The sequence below is a fragment of the Hypanus sabinus genome, chromosome 19, assembly GCF_030144855.1.
Source record: "Hypanus sabinus isolate sHypSab1 chromosome 19, sHypSab1.hap1, whole genome shotgun sequence".
Classification (NCBI taxonomy): Eukaryota; Metazoa; Chordata; class Chondrichthyes; order Myliobatiformes; family Dasyatidae; genus Hypanus; species Hypanus sabinus.
In genome coordinates, this window is record NC_082724.1 from 58,822,642 (window position 1) to 58,835,894 (window position 13,253).

At 42.7% G+C, this 13,253-nt stretch overlaps 1 protein-coding gene across 3 annotated transcripts in view; it reads left to right on the forward strand.

The window, feature by feature from the left end:
- mbd4 (methyl-CpG binding domain protein 4) overlaps positions 1–13,253 on the forward strand; it is a 37,652-nt gene that overhangs the window by 11,771 nt on the left and 12,628 nt on the right. For all 3 annotated transcript variants that reach the window (XM_059944492.1, XM_059944495.1, XM_059944494.1), the window contains exon 6: positions 1,391–1,540. In XM_059944492.1, coding sequence (XP_059800475.1) covers positions 1,391–1,540 — 150 coding nt within the window. The remainder of the gene's footprint in view (positions 1–1,390; positions 1,541–13,253) is intronic.

Genomic DNA, 13,253 nt, shown 5'->3' on the forward strand with positions numbered 1-13,253 from the left:
AGAAACTGACCAGAATTCCCCTAGCGAATAGCTCTCTATTTTTCTAAGCTCCATGTACCTGTCTAAGAGCCTCTTAGAAGGCTGTATTGTATCTGCCTCCACCGCTGTCACCAGCAGTGCATTCCACACACCCACCACTCTCTGTGTGAAAAAACCTGCCCCTGACATCCAAGTACCTGAAAGCTATGCCCACTTCAGCCTGGGAAAAAGCCTCTGGCAATCCACACAATCAATGCCTCTCATCATCTTATACACCTCTAGCAAGTCACTTCTCATTGCCCATCTCTCCAAGGTGAAAAGGCCAAGTTCCTTCAACCTATTTCATAGGACACATGCTCCAATCCAGCAATATTCTTGTAAATCTCCTCTGCACTCTTCTATAGCATCCACATCCTTCCTGTAGTGAGGTAACCAGAACTGAACACAGTAGTGGGGCCTGACCAAGGTCTTATATAGGTGTAACAATACCTCTCAGCTCTTGAACTCAATCCCACAATTGATGAATGCCGACACACCATATACCTTCTTAACAAAACTCAGCAGCTTTGAGTGCCCTATGGACATGGACCCCAAGATCTCTCTGATCTGCAACACTGCCATTGTATTCTGCCTTCAAATTTGACCTTCCAAAATGAACCACTTCACACATCTGAGTTGAACTCCATCTGCTTCTTCTCAGCCCAGTTTTGCATCCTATCAATGTCCTGCTGTAACTTCTGATAACCCTCCACACTATCCACAACATCCCAAACCTTTGTGTCATCAGCAAACTTACTAACCAACCTTTCTACTTCTTCATCCAGGTCATTTCTAAAAATCACAACGAAAAGGGGTCCCAGAACAGATCCCTGCAGAACACCACTGGTCATCGACCTCTATGCAGAATACGAACCATTTACAACCATCCTTTGCCTTCTGCGGCCAAGCCAATTCTGGATCCACAAGCAAGGTCTCCTTGGATCCCATGCCTCCTTTCTGATTGAGCCTTTCATGAGGAACCTTATTGAATGCCTTACTGAAATCCAAACACATTACATTCACTATTCTACCTTCATCAATATCTTTACTTCCTGTTCAGACTAATGTGGAGTGGTGCAATAAATCACCAGCTAATACAGATTTTTGAATGACCTTAACCTACCATCTCAAGTGATGCAAATACAGCACACAAAACTGCCCAAAGGTTGCCAGAGCTTATCAGCCACAAACACTTGTTATGTATAATGGATCTGAAGAAAAATGGGAGATTGATCCTGTTCACAACCTGCTTTTATTTGTCTTAATGACTATGTTAGATATTTATGAATGTATTGGAATAGTATTTCAGAATCTTAATCAATCTTAATCTTAATTTGAGTTGAGTCTGACATGAGTTCTTTCCTCATACTAGGCAAAAAGGCTGTTCCTGCACTGTGGGAGTTTCTAGAAAAGTACCCTTCTGCTGAAGTAGCCCAAGCAGCTGACTGGATGGAAATGGCAGTACTGCTGAAGCCACTTGGCCTGAATGAGCTGAGAGCAAAGGCTATCATTAGGTTTTCTGGTACTGTTTCTCAGCTATTTAACAGGCTTACACTTATGTTCCAGTTCGGATGTTCAGTCTATTTGTGAAACCATTTCTTGAAGCCTTGGGTTTAGGAGGTCGGGGACAAGTGAATCCCTTGATGACTATAATAAGATTAAGAATATCCTTAAAAGGGAGATTTTGTAGGGCATGAGATGTATCTGATAGGTAAGGGTTAGTAAAATCCCAAGAGAATCTATAGATATTTTGAGTAAAGGGATGACTAGATTCTCAACAGATCAGCAGGGCCTCTTGTGTCTCAAGACGTAAGAGATGAGTGGGATTTTTAACGATATTTCTCCATGGTGTTTATTGAGTAGAAATTCATGGTTGTTCATGAGATACGGGGAACATTTCAAGATGTTTTAGAGAACATTTATTTGAAGATATTTGAAGCCTTACAGTGCATTAAGGTGTATAAATCCCTGAGTGCATCCTTGGATTTTGTGGAAGGCAAGAGAAGAAACTGCAGGGGTCCTTGCTTTATCATTAGCCACCAGTGAAGTTCCTGAAAACTGGAAGGTATTATTCCATTGTTTCAGGATGATAGCAAGAACAAGCCAGGCCGATCAGCCAGTGACAGTGGGGGAAGTTACTGGAGTGCATCCTGATGGGCAGGATTTGATAGGAGTCAGCAAGGCTTTGTGCATGGGAAATCATTTTCGGCAAATCTTTAGACTTTTTTGAAGAGGTAACCAAAAGGGTAGATAATGGTCAGATGGGTGTACTGGGCAGTGCAAACATGTTGGGACGGAAGGGCCTGTTACTTTGCTATGTCTCTTTTAAAAAATAATAAGGCAGTAGATGTTTTAACAGGGTTTATACTATGAATAGTAGTGCACTACAGAATACAAGTACATAGTTAATTTAAAATGGTGTTATGGGCAGCCAGGTGAAAAAGGCATTGAGCGCTCTATCCTTCATCAGTCAGGGCATTGAGTATAGGAGTTGGGACATGATGTTGCAGTTGTATAAGTTGTTGGTGGGGCAGCACTTGAAGTATTGTGTACAGTTTTGGTCATCCTGTTATAGGAAAGACATGGTTAAATTGAAAAGAATACTGAGAAGTTCTTTAAGGATGTTGCCAGGAAGGTATTGGCCAGGCTAGGTCTTTATTCCTTGGGAAGTAGGAGAATGAGGGTCAACCTTGTATAAGTGAAATTGAGAAGTATAGATATGGTGGGTAAGGGTTTTTCCCCCAAGCTGGAGTCAAAACTAGGGAGCATTGGTTTGATGTGAGAGGGGAAAGATTTAAAAGGCACCTGAGGAGTAACTTTTTCATGCAGAGGGTAGTGAGTATATAGAATGAGGTGCCAGAGGAAGAGCTAGGTACAACAGTATTTGCACTTGGATAGGAATATGGAGGAATGGGGCATGGAAGGGTATGGGCTGCACAAAAGGACATGTGGACTAGCTGGTGGACAGCATGGTCAGTGTGGACTGATTGGGCCTAAGAGCTGTACTGCTCATGGCTGTCTACGACATAGGACAAGCTCTTTCAAGCTTTTTTTTTGCTAAATCTTCAAAGTTCTAGACTTAAGTCCAATCCTGTATACAGAGAAATCCACGCACATTGTGCTGACCATGTAACCTACTCTAGAAACTGCCTAGAATTACCCTAGCACATAGCTCTCTATTTTTCTAAGCTTCTGGTACCTGTCTAAGAGTCTCTTAAAAGATCCTATTGTATCCACCTTCACCACCGTTGCTGGCATTGTATTCATGCACCCACCATTCTGTATGTGAAAAACATACCCCTGACATCCCCTCTGTAGCTACTTCCAAGCATCTTAAAACTGTGCCTTCTCATGCTAGCCATTTCAGCACTGGGCCTCTGACTATCCACACGATCAATGCCTCTCATCATCTTATTCACCTCTATCAGGTAACCTCTCATCCTCCGTCGCTCCAAGGAGAGAAGGCTGAGTTCACTCAACCTATTCTCATAAGACAGGCTCTCCAATCCAGGCAACATCCTTGCAAGTCTCCTCTGCACCCTTTCTATAGTTTCCACATCCTTCCTGTAGTGAGGTGACCAGAACTGAACATTACCTCACGGCTCTTGAACTCAATCCCATGGTTGATGAATGGCAACACACCATGCGCCTTCTTAATGATATTGTCAATCTGCGCAGCAGCTTTGTGTGTCCTATTGATACGGACCCCAAGATCTCTCTGATCCTCCATACTGCCAAGAACCTTAACATTAATATTATATTCTGTCTTCAGATTTGATCAAAATGAACCACTTCACACTCACCTGGGTTAAACTCCATCTGCCACTTCTCAGCTCAGATCTGCATCCTATCAATGTCTCACAGTTTTTCATTCAACCACATTTTTAGATTGACAATTCCAGGTCCTGCTGAGTGAAAAATATTTACTACTCTGCCTTGGAATATTTTCAGAATTGGGCCATTTGGCCCATCAAGTCTGCCATTCTATCATAGCTGATTTGTTATCGCACTCAACTTCATCATCCTGCCTTCTTCAGGTATAAGACATATGAAATATTTCCAAATCTTTACCCTTGAATTGTTAACCCGTTTACCAAAGGATTTTTTTAAAATCTGTTCCTTTATTTAAAACCTCCCTTTTTCCAGAAAGAACTGTCTTACCCTTTTCAACCTTTCCTTAATTGAAATTGCTGGTACACTTCCTAATATTTTTTTTTCTGATGATGTGGATGGAATTGTTTTCAGTAATGTGGCCAAGGGTCAACATTAGCACATTGAAGAATGGAGAGTTTTTGCTTTTAACCTCTGTTGTTAGGAGGAAATTGGCAGGTGTTGCTTCAAAGTGACCATCACTGCGAATGGAAATGAACTTTGACCATCGGCCCACAGAATATGTAAATTCACAAATGTCCACAATAATAATTCCTCGCTACTGTGGGTATCATTTAAAGTGTTGTGAGAGTCTGTACCAGCACCAGCCACTTACAATGTGTTCCACATCCCGATAAAGCTCTACGTGAAAAAGTTAATCCTCAGATCCCCTCTAAACCTTTCTCCTTACTTAATATCTGTACCCTCTAATTTTAGATATCACTGCTTCAGAGAAAAAAATTCCTACAATCTACCCTACGTCTTTCATAGTCATAGAGTGTGAAAGCACAGAAACAGGCCCTTTAGCCCATCTAGTCTGCGCTGAACTGTTACTCTGACTAGTTCTATCAACGTGCACCTGAACCATAGCCCTCTAAACCCCTCCCATCCATCTACTTATCTGAATTTCTCTTAAATGTTGAAATTGAACCCACATCCACCACTTCTACTGGCAGCTCGTTCCACACTTGTACCACCCTCTGAGTGAAGAAGTTTCCTCCCAAGATCCCCTTAAATATGTTTGTGACACCCTTAACCTGCAACTACATCTGTGAGGACCACCACAGCAACCCTCTTCCTTTCAAATCGTTCTAGTCTCTCCTCTTATTTGAAATGCTGCATCCCAGGCAACATCCTGATGAAATTTCATTGAACCAGTCATAACCTTGATGCTGTGACCAACAGTGTCTTCTGTAGAATATAGAGAATTACAGCACAATACAGGCCCTTTAGCTTATGATGTTGTGCCAACCTTTTAACATACTCTAAAATCAATCTAACCTTTCTCTGTACATGGTCCTCCACTTTTTTCCTATCATTCATGTGCATAATTAAGAATTTCTTAAATGTCCCAAATGTATTTTCCTCTGCCACCACCTTTGGCAGGGTGTTCCATGCACCCACTACTCTCTGTGTAACAATCCCCAGCGTAATTTTTATCAATCACCTTGAAATTATGCCCTCTGGGAAAAAGTCTTTGGATATCTTTGCTTCTTATCATCTTGTACACCACTATCAAGTGACCTCTCATCCTCCTTTGCTCCAAAGAGAAAAGCACTAGCTTGCTCAACCTATCTTCATAAGACGTGCTCTCTAATCCAGGCAGCATCCTGGTAAATCTCTCTAAAGCTTCAACATCCTTACCATAATGAGGCAACCAGAACTGAACACAGTATTCTAAGTTTGGTCTAACCAAGGTTTTATAGAATAGCAGTATCACCTTCGGGCTCTTGAATGCCAACACAGCACATGCCTTCTTATCGATCCTACCAACTTGTATGGCAGCTTTGAGAGATCTATGGATATGAAACTCAAAATCCCTCTTCCTCCACACTGACATAGGGTCAGAGAATGTCGAATCTTTGTGGGGGGAGTGAAGAAACTGCAAGGGTAAATTAAACCATTATGGGAATCATATATAAGCCTCCAAAGAGACGCCAAGATGTGGGGTACAGATTGCAAAGGGAGCCAGGAAATGCATTAATAAGGGCCATGTCACAATTGTAATTGGGACCAATACACAAGGGGATTTGGAAAATCAGGTTGGTGTCAGATCGTAAGAGAGGAAATTTGTTGAATGCTTACGAGATGGATTTGAGCAGCTTGATCTTGAGCCTACAAGGAGAAAGGCTATCTTAAATTGGGTGTTGTGTAATAACCTTGATTTTATTAGTCAGCTTAGGGGGCAATGATCGTGATGTGATTGAATTCATACTGCAGTGTGAGAGGGAGATGCTTAAATCAAATGCATCAGTATCACAATGGAATAAAGGGAATTACAGAGGCATGAGAGAAGAGCTTGTCCAAGTGGATTGGAGGGAGATGCTGGCAGGGAAGACAGCAGAGCAGAGTTGACTGAAGTTTCTAGGAATAGTTTATGATGCATGGGTTAGATATGTTCCACAGAAGAAATAGTTCACAAACAACAGGGCTAGGCAACCATGGCTGTCAAGGGAAGCTAAGGACTGCATAAAAGTTGAGGAAAGGGCATATAAGGAAGCAAAAGTGAGTGGGAAGTTGGATAATTGGGACGCTTTTAAAATCCAACAAAAGGCAACTAAAAAAGCTATAAGAAGTGAAATGATGAAATATGAAGGCAAACTAGCCGATAATTTAAAGCAGGATACTAAAAATTTTTTTACAGTTATATAAAGAATAAAGGGAGGTGAGAGTTGATATTGGACCACTAGAAAATGATGCTGCTGACCTAGTAATGGGGGACAAAGAAATGGCAGATGAACTTAATGGGTACTTTGCTTCACTCTTTACTGTGAAAGACACAAGCCATATGGCAGAGGTCAGTGGGTGTCAGGGAACAGGAGTAACTGCCATTACTATCACTAAGGAAAAAGTGTTAGACAAACTGAAAGGTCTTAAGGTGAATAAGTCACCTGGGCCAGATGGACTACATCCCAGAGTCCTGAGACAGGTTGCTGAAGAAATAACAGATGCATTGGTCATGATCTTTCAAGAATCACTTGATTCTGGCATGGTCCTGGAGGAAAGGAAGATTGCAAATGTCACTCTTTAAGAAGGGAAGAAGATAAAAGAGAGGAAATTACAGGCCAATTAACCTCAGTGGTTGGGAATCTATCATTAAGGATGAAGTTTCAAGGTACTCTGAGTCTAATAATAACGTAAGTACAATTCAGCATGGTTTCTCTAAAGGGAAATCTTGCCTGGCATTGATTGGCACCTGATTAGTTCCAATGGTTTAGACGGGGCAGCATTTGTTAAGTGCATCCAGGACGGATTCCTGTCACAGTATGTTGACAGGCCGACTAGGGGAATGCCATACTAGATCTAGTATTAGGTAACGAACCAGATCAGGTCACAGATCTCTCAGTGGGTGAGCATCTGGGGGACAGTGACCACCACTCTCTGGCCTTTAACATTATCATGGAAAAGGATAGAATCAGAGAGGACAGGAAAATTTTTAATTGGGGAAGGGCAAATTATGAGGCTGTAAGGCTAGAACTTGTGGGTGGAATTGGGATGATGTTTTTGCAGGGAAATGTACTATGGACATGTGGTCGATGTTTAGGGATCTCTTGCAGGATGTTAGGGATAAATTTGTCCAGGTGAGGAAGATAAAGAATGTTAGGGTGAAGGAACCATGGGTGACAAGTGAGGTGGAGAATCTAGTCAGACGGAAGAAGGCAGCATATGTGAGGTTTAGGAAGCAAGGATCAGATGAGTCTATTGGGGAATACAGCGTGGCAAGAAAGGAGCTGGAAGGGGCTGAGGAGAGCAAGAAGGGGGCATGAGAAGGCCTTGGTGAGTAGGGTAAAGGAAAAGCCCAAGGCATTCCAGTGTAGCTTTCTCTGTTTTTATTTTACGTGGTTCAGTCTAGTTTTTGTACTGTGTCATGTAACACCATGGTCCTGAAATAGTTGTTTCATTTTTACTATGTACTGTACCAGCAGTTATGGTCGAAATGACAATAAAAGTGACTTGACTTGACTTGAATTATGTGAAGAACAAAAGGTTGATAGGAGAGAAGACAGGACCGATTAGAGATAAAGAAGATGTGAAGATGTGCCAGGAGGCTGTGGAAGTGAGCGAGGTCCTCAATGAATACTTCTCTTCAGTATTCACTAATGAGAGGGAACTTGATGACAGTGAGGACAATATGAGTGAGGTTGATGTTTTGGAGCATGTTGATATTAAGGGAGAAGAGCTGCTGGAGTTGTTAAAATACATTGAGATGGATAAGTCCCTGGGGCCTGACAGAATATTCCCCAGGCTGCTCCACAAGGCAAGGGAAGAGATTGCTGAGCCTCTGGCTAGGAGCTTTATGTCCTCGTTGTCCATGGGAATGGTACCAGAGGATTGGAGGGAGGGGAATGTTGTCCCCTTGTTCAAAATAGGTAGTAGGGATAGTCCAGGTAATTATAGACCAGTGAGCCTTAAGTCTGTGGTGGGAAAGCTGTTGGAAAAGATTCTTAGAGATAGAATCTATGACAATGGACAATAGACATTAGGTGCAGGAGTAGGCCATTCAGCCCTTCTAGCCAGCACCGCCATTCACTGTGATCATGGCTGATCATACACAATCAGTACCCCATTCCTACCCTCTCCCCATATCCCTTGACCCCACTATCTATAAGAGCTCTCTTGAATGCATCCAGAGATTTGGCCTCCACTGCCTTCTGGGGCAGAGCATTCCACATATCCACCACTCTGGGTGAAAAAGTTTTTCTGCATCTCTGTTCTAAATGGCCTACCCCTTATTCTTAAACTGTGGCCTCTAGTTCTGGATTCACCCATCAGCGGGAACATGCTCCCTGCCTCCAGCGTGTCCAACCCCTTAATAATCTTACAGGTTTTAATCAGATCCCCTCTCATCCTTCTAAATTCCAGTGAATACAAGCCTAGTCACTCCAATCTTTCAACATATGACAGTCCCGCCATTCCGGGAATTAATCTTGTGAACCTATGCTGCACACCCTCAATAGCAAGAATGTCATCAAATTTGGAGACCAAAACTGCACACAGTACTCCAGGTGGGTTCTCACCAGGGCCCTGTACAGCTGCAGAAGGACTGAATTCCTCTTGTTATAAAGGCCAGCATGCCATTAACTTTCTTCACTGCCTGCTGTACCTGCATGCTTGCTTTCATTGACTGATTTACAAGAACACCTAGATCTCGTTGTACTTCCCCTTTTCCTAACTTGACTCCATTTAGATAGTAATCTGCCTTCCTGTTCTTGCCACCAAAGTGGATAACCTCACATTTATCCACATTAAACTGCATCAGCCATACATTTGCCCACTCACCCAACCTGTCCAAGTCACCCAGCATTCTCATAACATCCTCCTCACATTTCACACTGCCACCCAGCTTTGTGTCATCAGCAGATTTGCTAATGTTACTTTTAATGCCTTCATCGAAATCATTAATGTATATTGTAAACAGCTGTGGTCCCAGCACCAAACCTTGCAGTACCCCACTGGTCACTGCCTGCCATTCCGAAAGGGACCCGTTAATTGCTACTCTTTGTTTCCTGTCAACCAGCCAATTTTCAATCCATGTCAGTACTCTGCCCCCAATACCATGTGCCCTAGTTTTGCCCACTAATCTCCTATGTGGGACTTTATCAAAAGCTTTCTGGAAGTCCAGGTACACTATATCCACTGGCTCTCGCTTGTCCATTTTCATAGTTACATCCTCAAAAAACTCCAGAAGATTAGTCGAGCATGATTTTCCCTTCATAAATCCATGCTGACTCGGACTGATCCTTCTACTGCTATCCAAATGTGTCGTAATTTCCTCTTCTATAATTGACTCCAGCATCTTTCCCACCACTGACGTCAGGCTAACCAGTCTATAATTCCCTGTTTTCTCTCTCCCTCCTTTCTTGAAAAGTGGGACAACACCCTCCAATCAGCAGGAACTGTTCCTGAATCTATAGAACATTGGAAAATGATTACCAACGCATCCACAATTTCTAGAGCCACCTTTTTAAGTACCCTGGGATGCAGACCATCAGGTCTCGGGGATTTATCAGCCTTCAGACTCAACTGTCTATCCAACACCGTTCCTTGCCTAATATAAATTTCCTTCAGTTCATCCTTTACCCTAGCTCCTTTGGCCACTATTACATCTGGGAGATTGTTTCTGTCTTCCCTAGTGAAGACAGATCCAAAGTACCTGTTCAACTCGTATGCCATTTCCTTGTTCCCCATAATAAATTCACCCGTTTCTGTCTTCAATGGCCCAATTTTGGTCTTAAATATTTTTTTGCTATTCACATACCTAAAAAAGCTTTTACTATCCTCCTTTATATTCTTGGCTAATTTACCTTCATACCTCATTTTTTCTTGGCGTATTGCCTTTTTTGTTATCTTCTGTTGCTCTTTAAATGCTTCCCAGTCCTCAGGTTTCCTACCCATCTTTGCTATGTTATACTTCTTCTCTTTTATTTTTATACTGTCCTTTACTTCCCTCGTCAGCCACGGCCGCCCCTTACTCCCCTTAGGATCTTTCTTCCTCTTTGGAATGAACCGATCCTGCACCTTCTGCATTATTCCCAGAAATACCTGCCATTGTTGTTCCACTGTATTCCCTGCTAGGATATTGTTCCATTGAACTTTGGCCAGCTCCTCCCTCATAGCTCCATAGTTCCCTTTGTTCAACTGTAATACTGACACATCCAATTTTCCTTTCTCCTTCTCAAATTGTAGGTTAAAACATATCATATTATGGTCACTGCCTCCTAATGGTTCCTTTACCTCGAGGTCCCTGATCAAATCCGGTTCATTGCACAACACTAAATCTAGAATGCGGCTCCAGTACAAGCTGTTCTAAGAATTCATCTCGGAGGCACTCCACAAACTCCCTTTCTTGGGGTCCAGTACCATTCTGATTCTCCCAGTCTACCTGCATGTTGAAATCCCCCATGACAACTGTATCATTACCTTTGCGACATACCGATTTTAACTTTTCATTCAACTTACACCCTACATCCAGATTGCTGCTTGGGGGCCTGTAGATAACTCCCATTAGGGTCTTTCTACCGTTAGAATTTATCAGTTCTATCCATACTGACTCTACATCCCCAGATTCTATGCCCCCCCTTGTAAGGGACTGAATATCATTCCTCACCAACAGAGCCACCCCACCCCCTCTGCCAGTCAGTCTGTCCTTTCGATAAGATGTATATCCTTGAATACTCATTTCCCAGGCCCTGTCCGCTTGAAGCCATGTCTCTGTTATTCCCACAACATCGTACTTGCCAATTTCCAACTGAGCCTCAAGCTCATCTACTTTATTCCTTATACTTCATGCATTCATATATAACCATATAACAATCACAGCACGGAAACAGGCCATCTCAGCCCTCCTAGTCCGTGCCGAGCTCTTAATCTCACCTAGTCCCACCTACCCGCACTCAGCCCATAACCCTCCACTCCTTTCCTGTCCATATACCTATCCAATTTTACCTTAAATGACACAACTGAACTGGCCTCTATTACTTCTACAGGAAGCTCATTCCACAGAGCTATCACTCTCTGAGTAAAGAAATACCCCCTAGTGTTTCCCTTAAACTTCTGCCCCCTAACTCTCAAATCATGTCCTCTCGTTTGAATCTCCCCTACTCTCAATGGAAACAGCCTATTCACGTCAACTCTATCTATCCCTCTCAAAATTTTAAATACCTCGATCAAATCCCCCCTCAACCTTCTACGCTCCAATAGAGACCTAACTTGTTCAACCTTTCTCTAACTTAAGTGCTGAAACCCAGGTAACATCCTAGTAAATCGTCTCTGCACTCTCTCTAATTTATTGATATCTTTCCTATAATTCGGTGACCAGAACTGCACACAATATTCTAAATTTGGCCTTACCAATGCCTTGTACAACTTTAACATTACATTCCAACTTCTGTATTCAACGCTTTGATTTATAAAGGCCAGCATTCCAAAAGCCTTCTTCACCACCCTATCTGCATGAGACTCCACCTTCAAGGAACAATGCACTATTATTCCTAGATCTCTCTGTTCCTCTGCATTCCTCAATGCCCTACCATTTACCCTGTATGTTCTATTTGGATTATTCCTGCCAAAATGTAGAACCTCACACTTCTCAGCATTAAACTCCATCTGCCAACGTTCAGCCCATTCTTCTAACCGGCATAAATCTCCCTGCAAGCTTTGAAAACCCACCTCATTATCCACAACACCTCCTACCTTAGTATCATCGGCATACTTACTAATCCAATTTACCACTCCATCATCCAGATATAATACTTGTAATTTGTTACTCCCCTCTCCTTTCATATCAATTCCTATTTCACTTGGCCATACTGTATGATCTCTTCTTGAGTTTTCTACTCCATTGATTCTGTTGTCCTTTTTAACTTTTCTTATTTTCACTTTCCCTCCAACTCCATCCTTATAATTCCAGTTCATCCCCTTCCCCCCCCCCCCCCCCCCAACTACATCCGTGTTGCAGTGGCAAACCTGTCTGCCAGAATGCTGGTCCCTCGCCTATTAAGGTGCAACCCATCCCTTTTGTACAATTCATCCCTAACCCAAAACAGATCCCAGTGGTCCAAGAATGTAAATCATTGCTTCCTGCACCAGTTCCTCAGCCACACATTCAGATCCATTATCTCCCTGTTCCTACCCTCTCCAGCATGAGGAACTGGAAGCAAACCAGAGATAACCACCCTGGAAGTCCTGCTTTTCAGCCTTCTTCCGAGTTCTCTGAAGTCCCGCTGCAGAATGTCCTTCCTCTTCTTCCCAATGTCATTTGTGCCGACATGCACTACTACCTCCAGCTGTTCACCTTCACCCTTGAGGATTCCCTGCAATCGGTCCATGATGTCCTGGATCCTAGCACCAGGGAGGCAACGCACCATCCTTAAATCTCGCCTGTTGCCGCAGAAACCCCTTTCCGTACCTCTTACTATGGAGTCCCCTACTACTGAACGTTAGCAGATGGAGTTTAATGCTGAGAAGTGTGAGGTTCTACATTTTGGCAGGAATAATCCAAATAGAACATACAGAGTAAATGGTAGGGCATTGAGGAATGCAGAGGAACAGAGAGATCTAGGAATAACTGTGCATAGTTCCCTGAAAGTGGAGTCTCATGTAGATAGGGTGGTGAAGAGGGCTTTTGGAACGCTGGCCTTTATAAATCAAAGCATTGAGTACAGAAGTTGGGATGTAATGCTAAAGTTGTACAAGGCATTGGTAAGGCCAAATTTAGAATATTGTGTGCAGTTCTGGTCACCGAATTATAGGAAAGATATCAATAAATTAGAGAGAGTGCAGAGACGATTTACTAGGATGTTACCTGGGTTTCAGCAATTAAGTTACAGAGAAAGGTTGAACAAGTTAGGTCTCTATTCATTGGA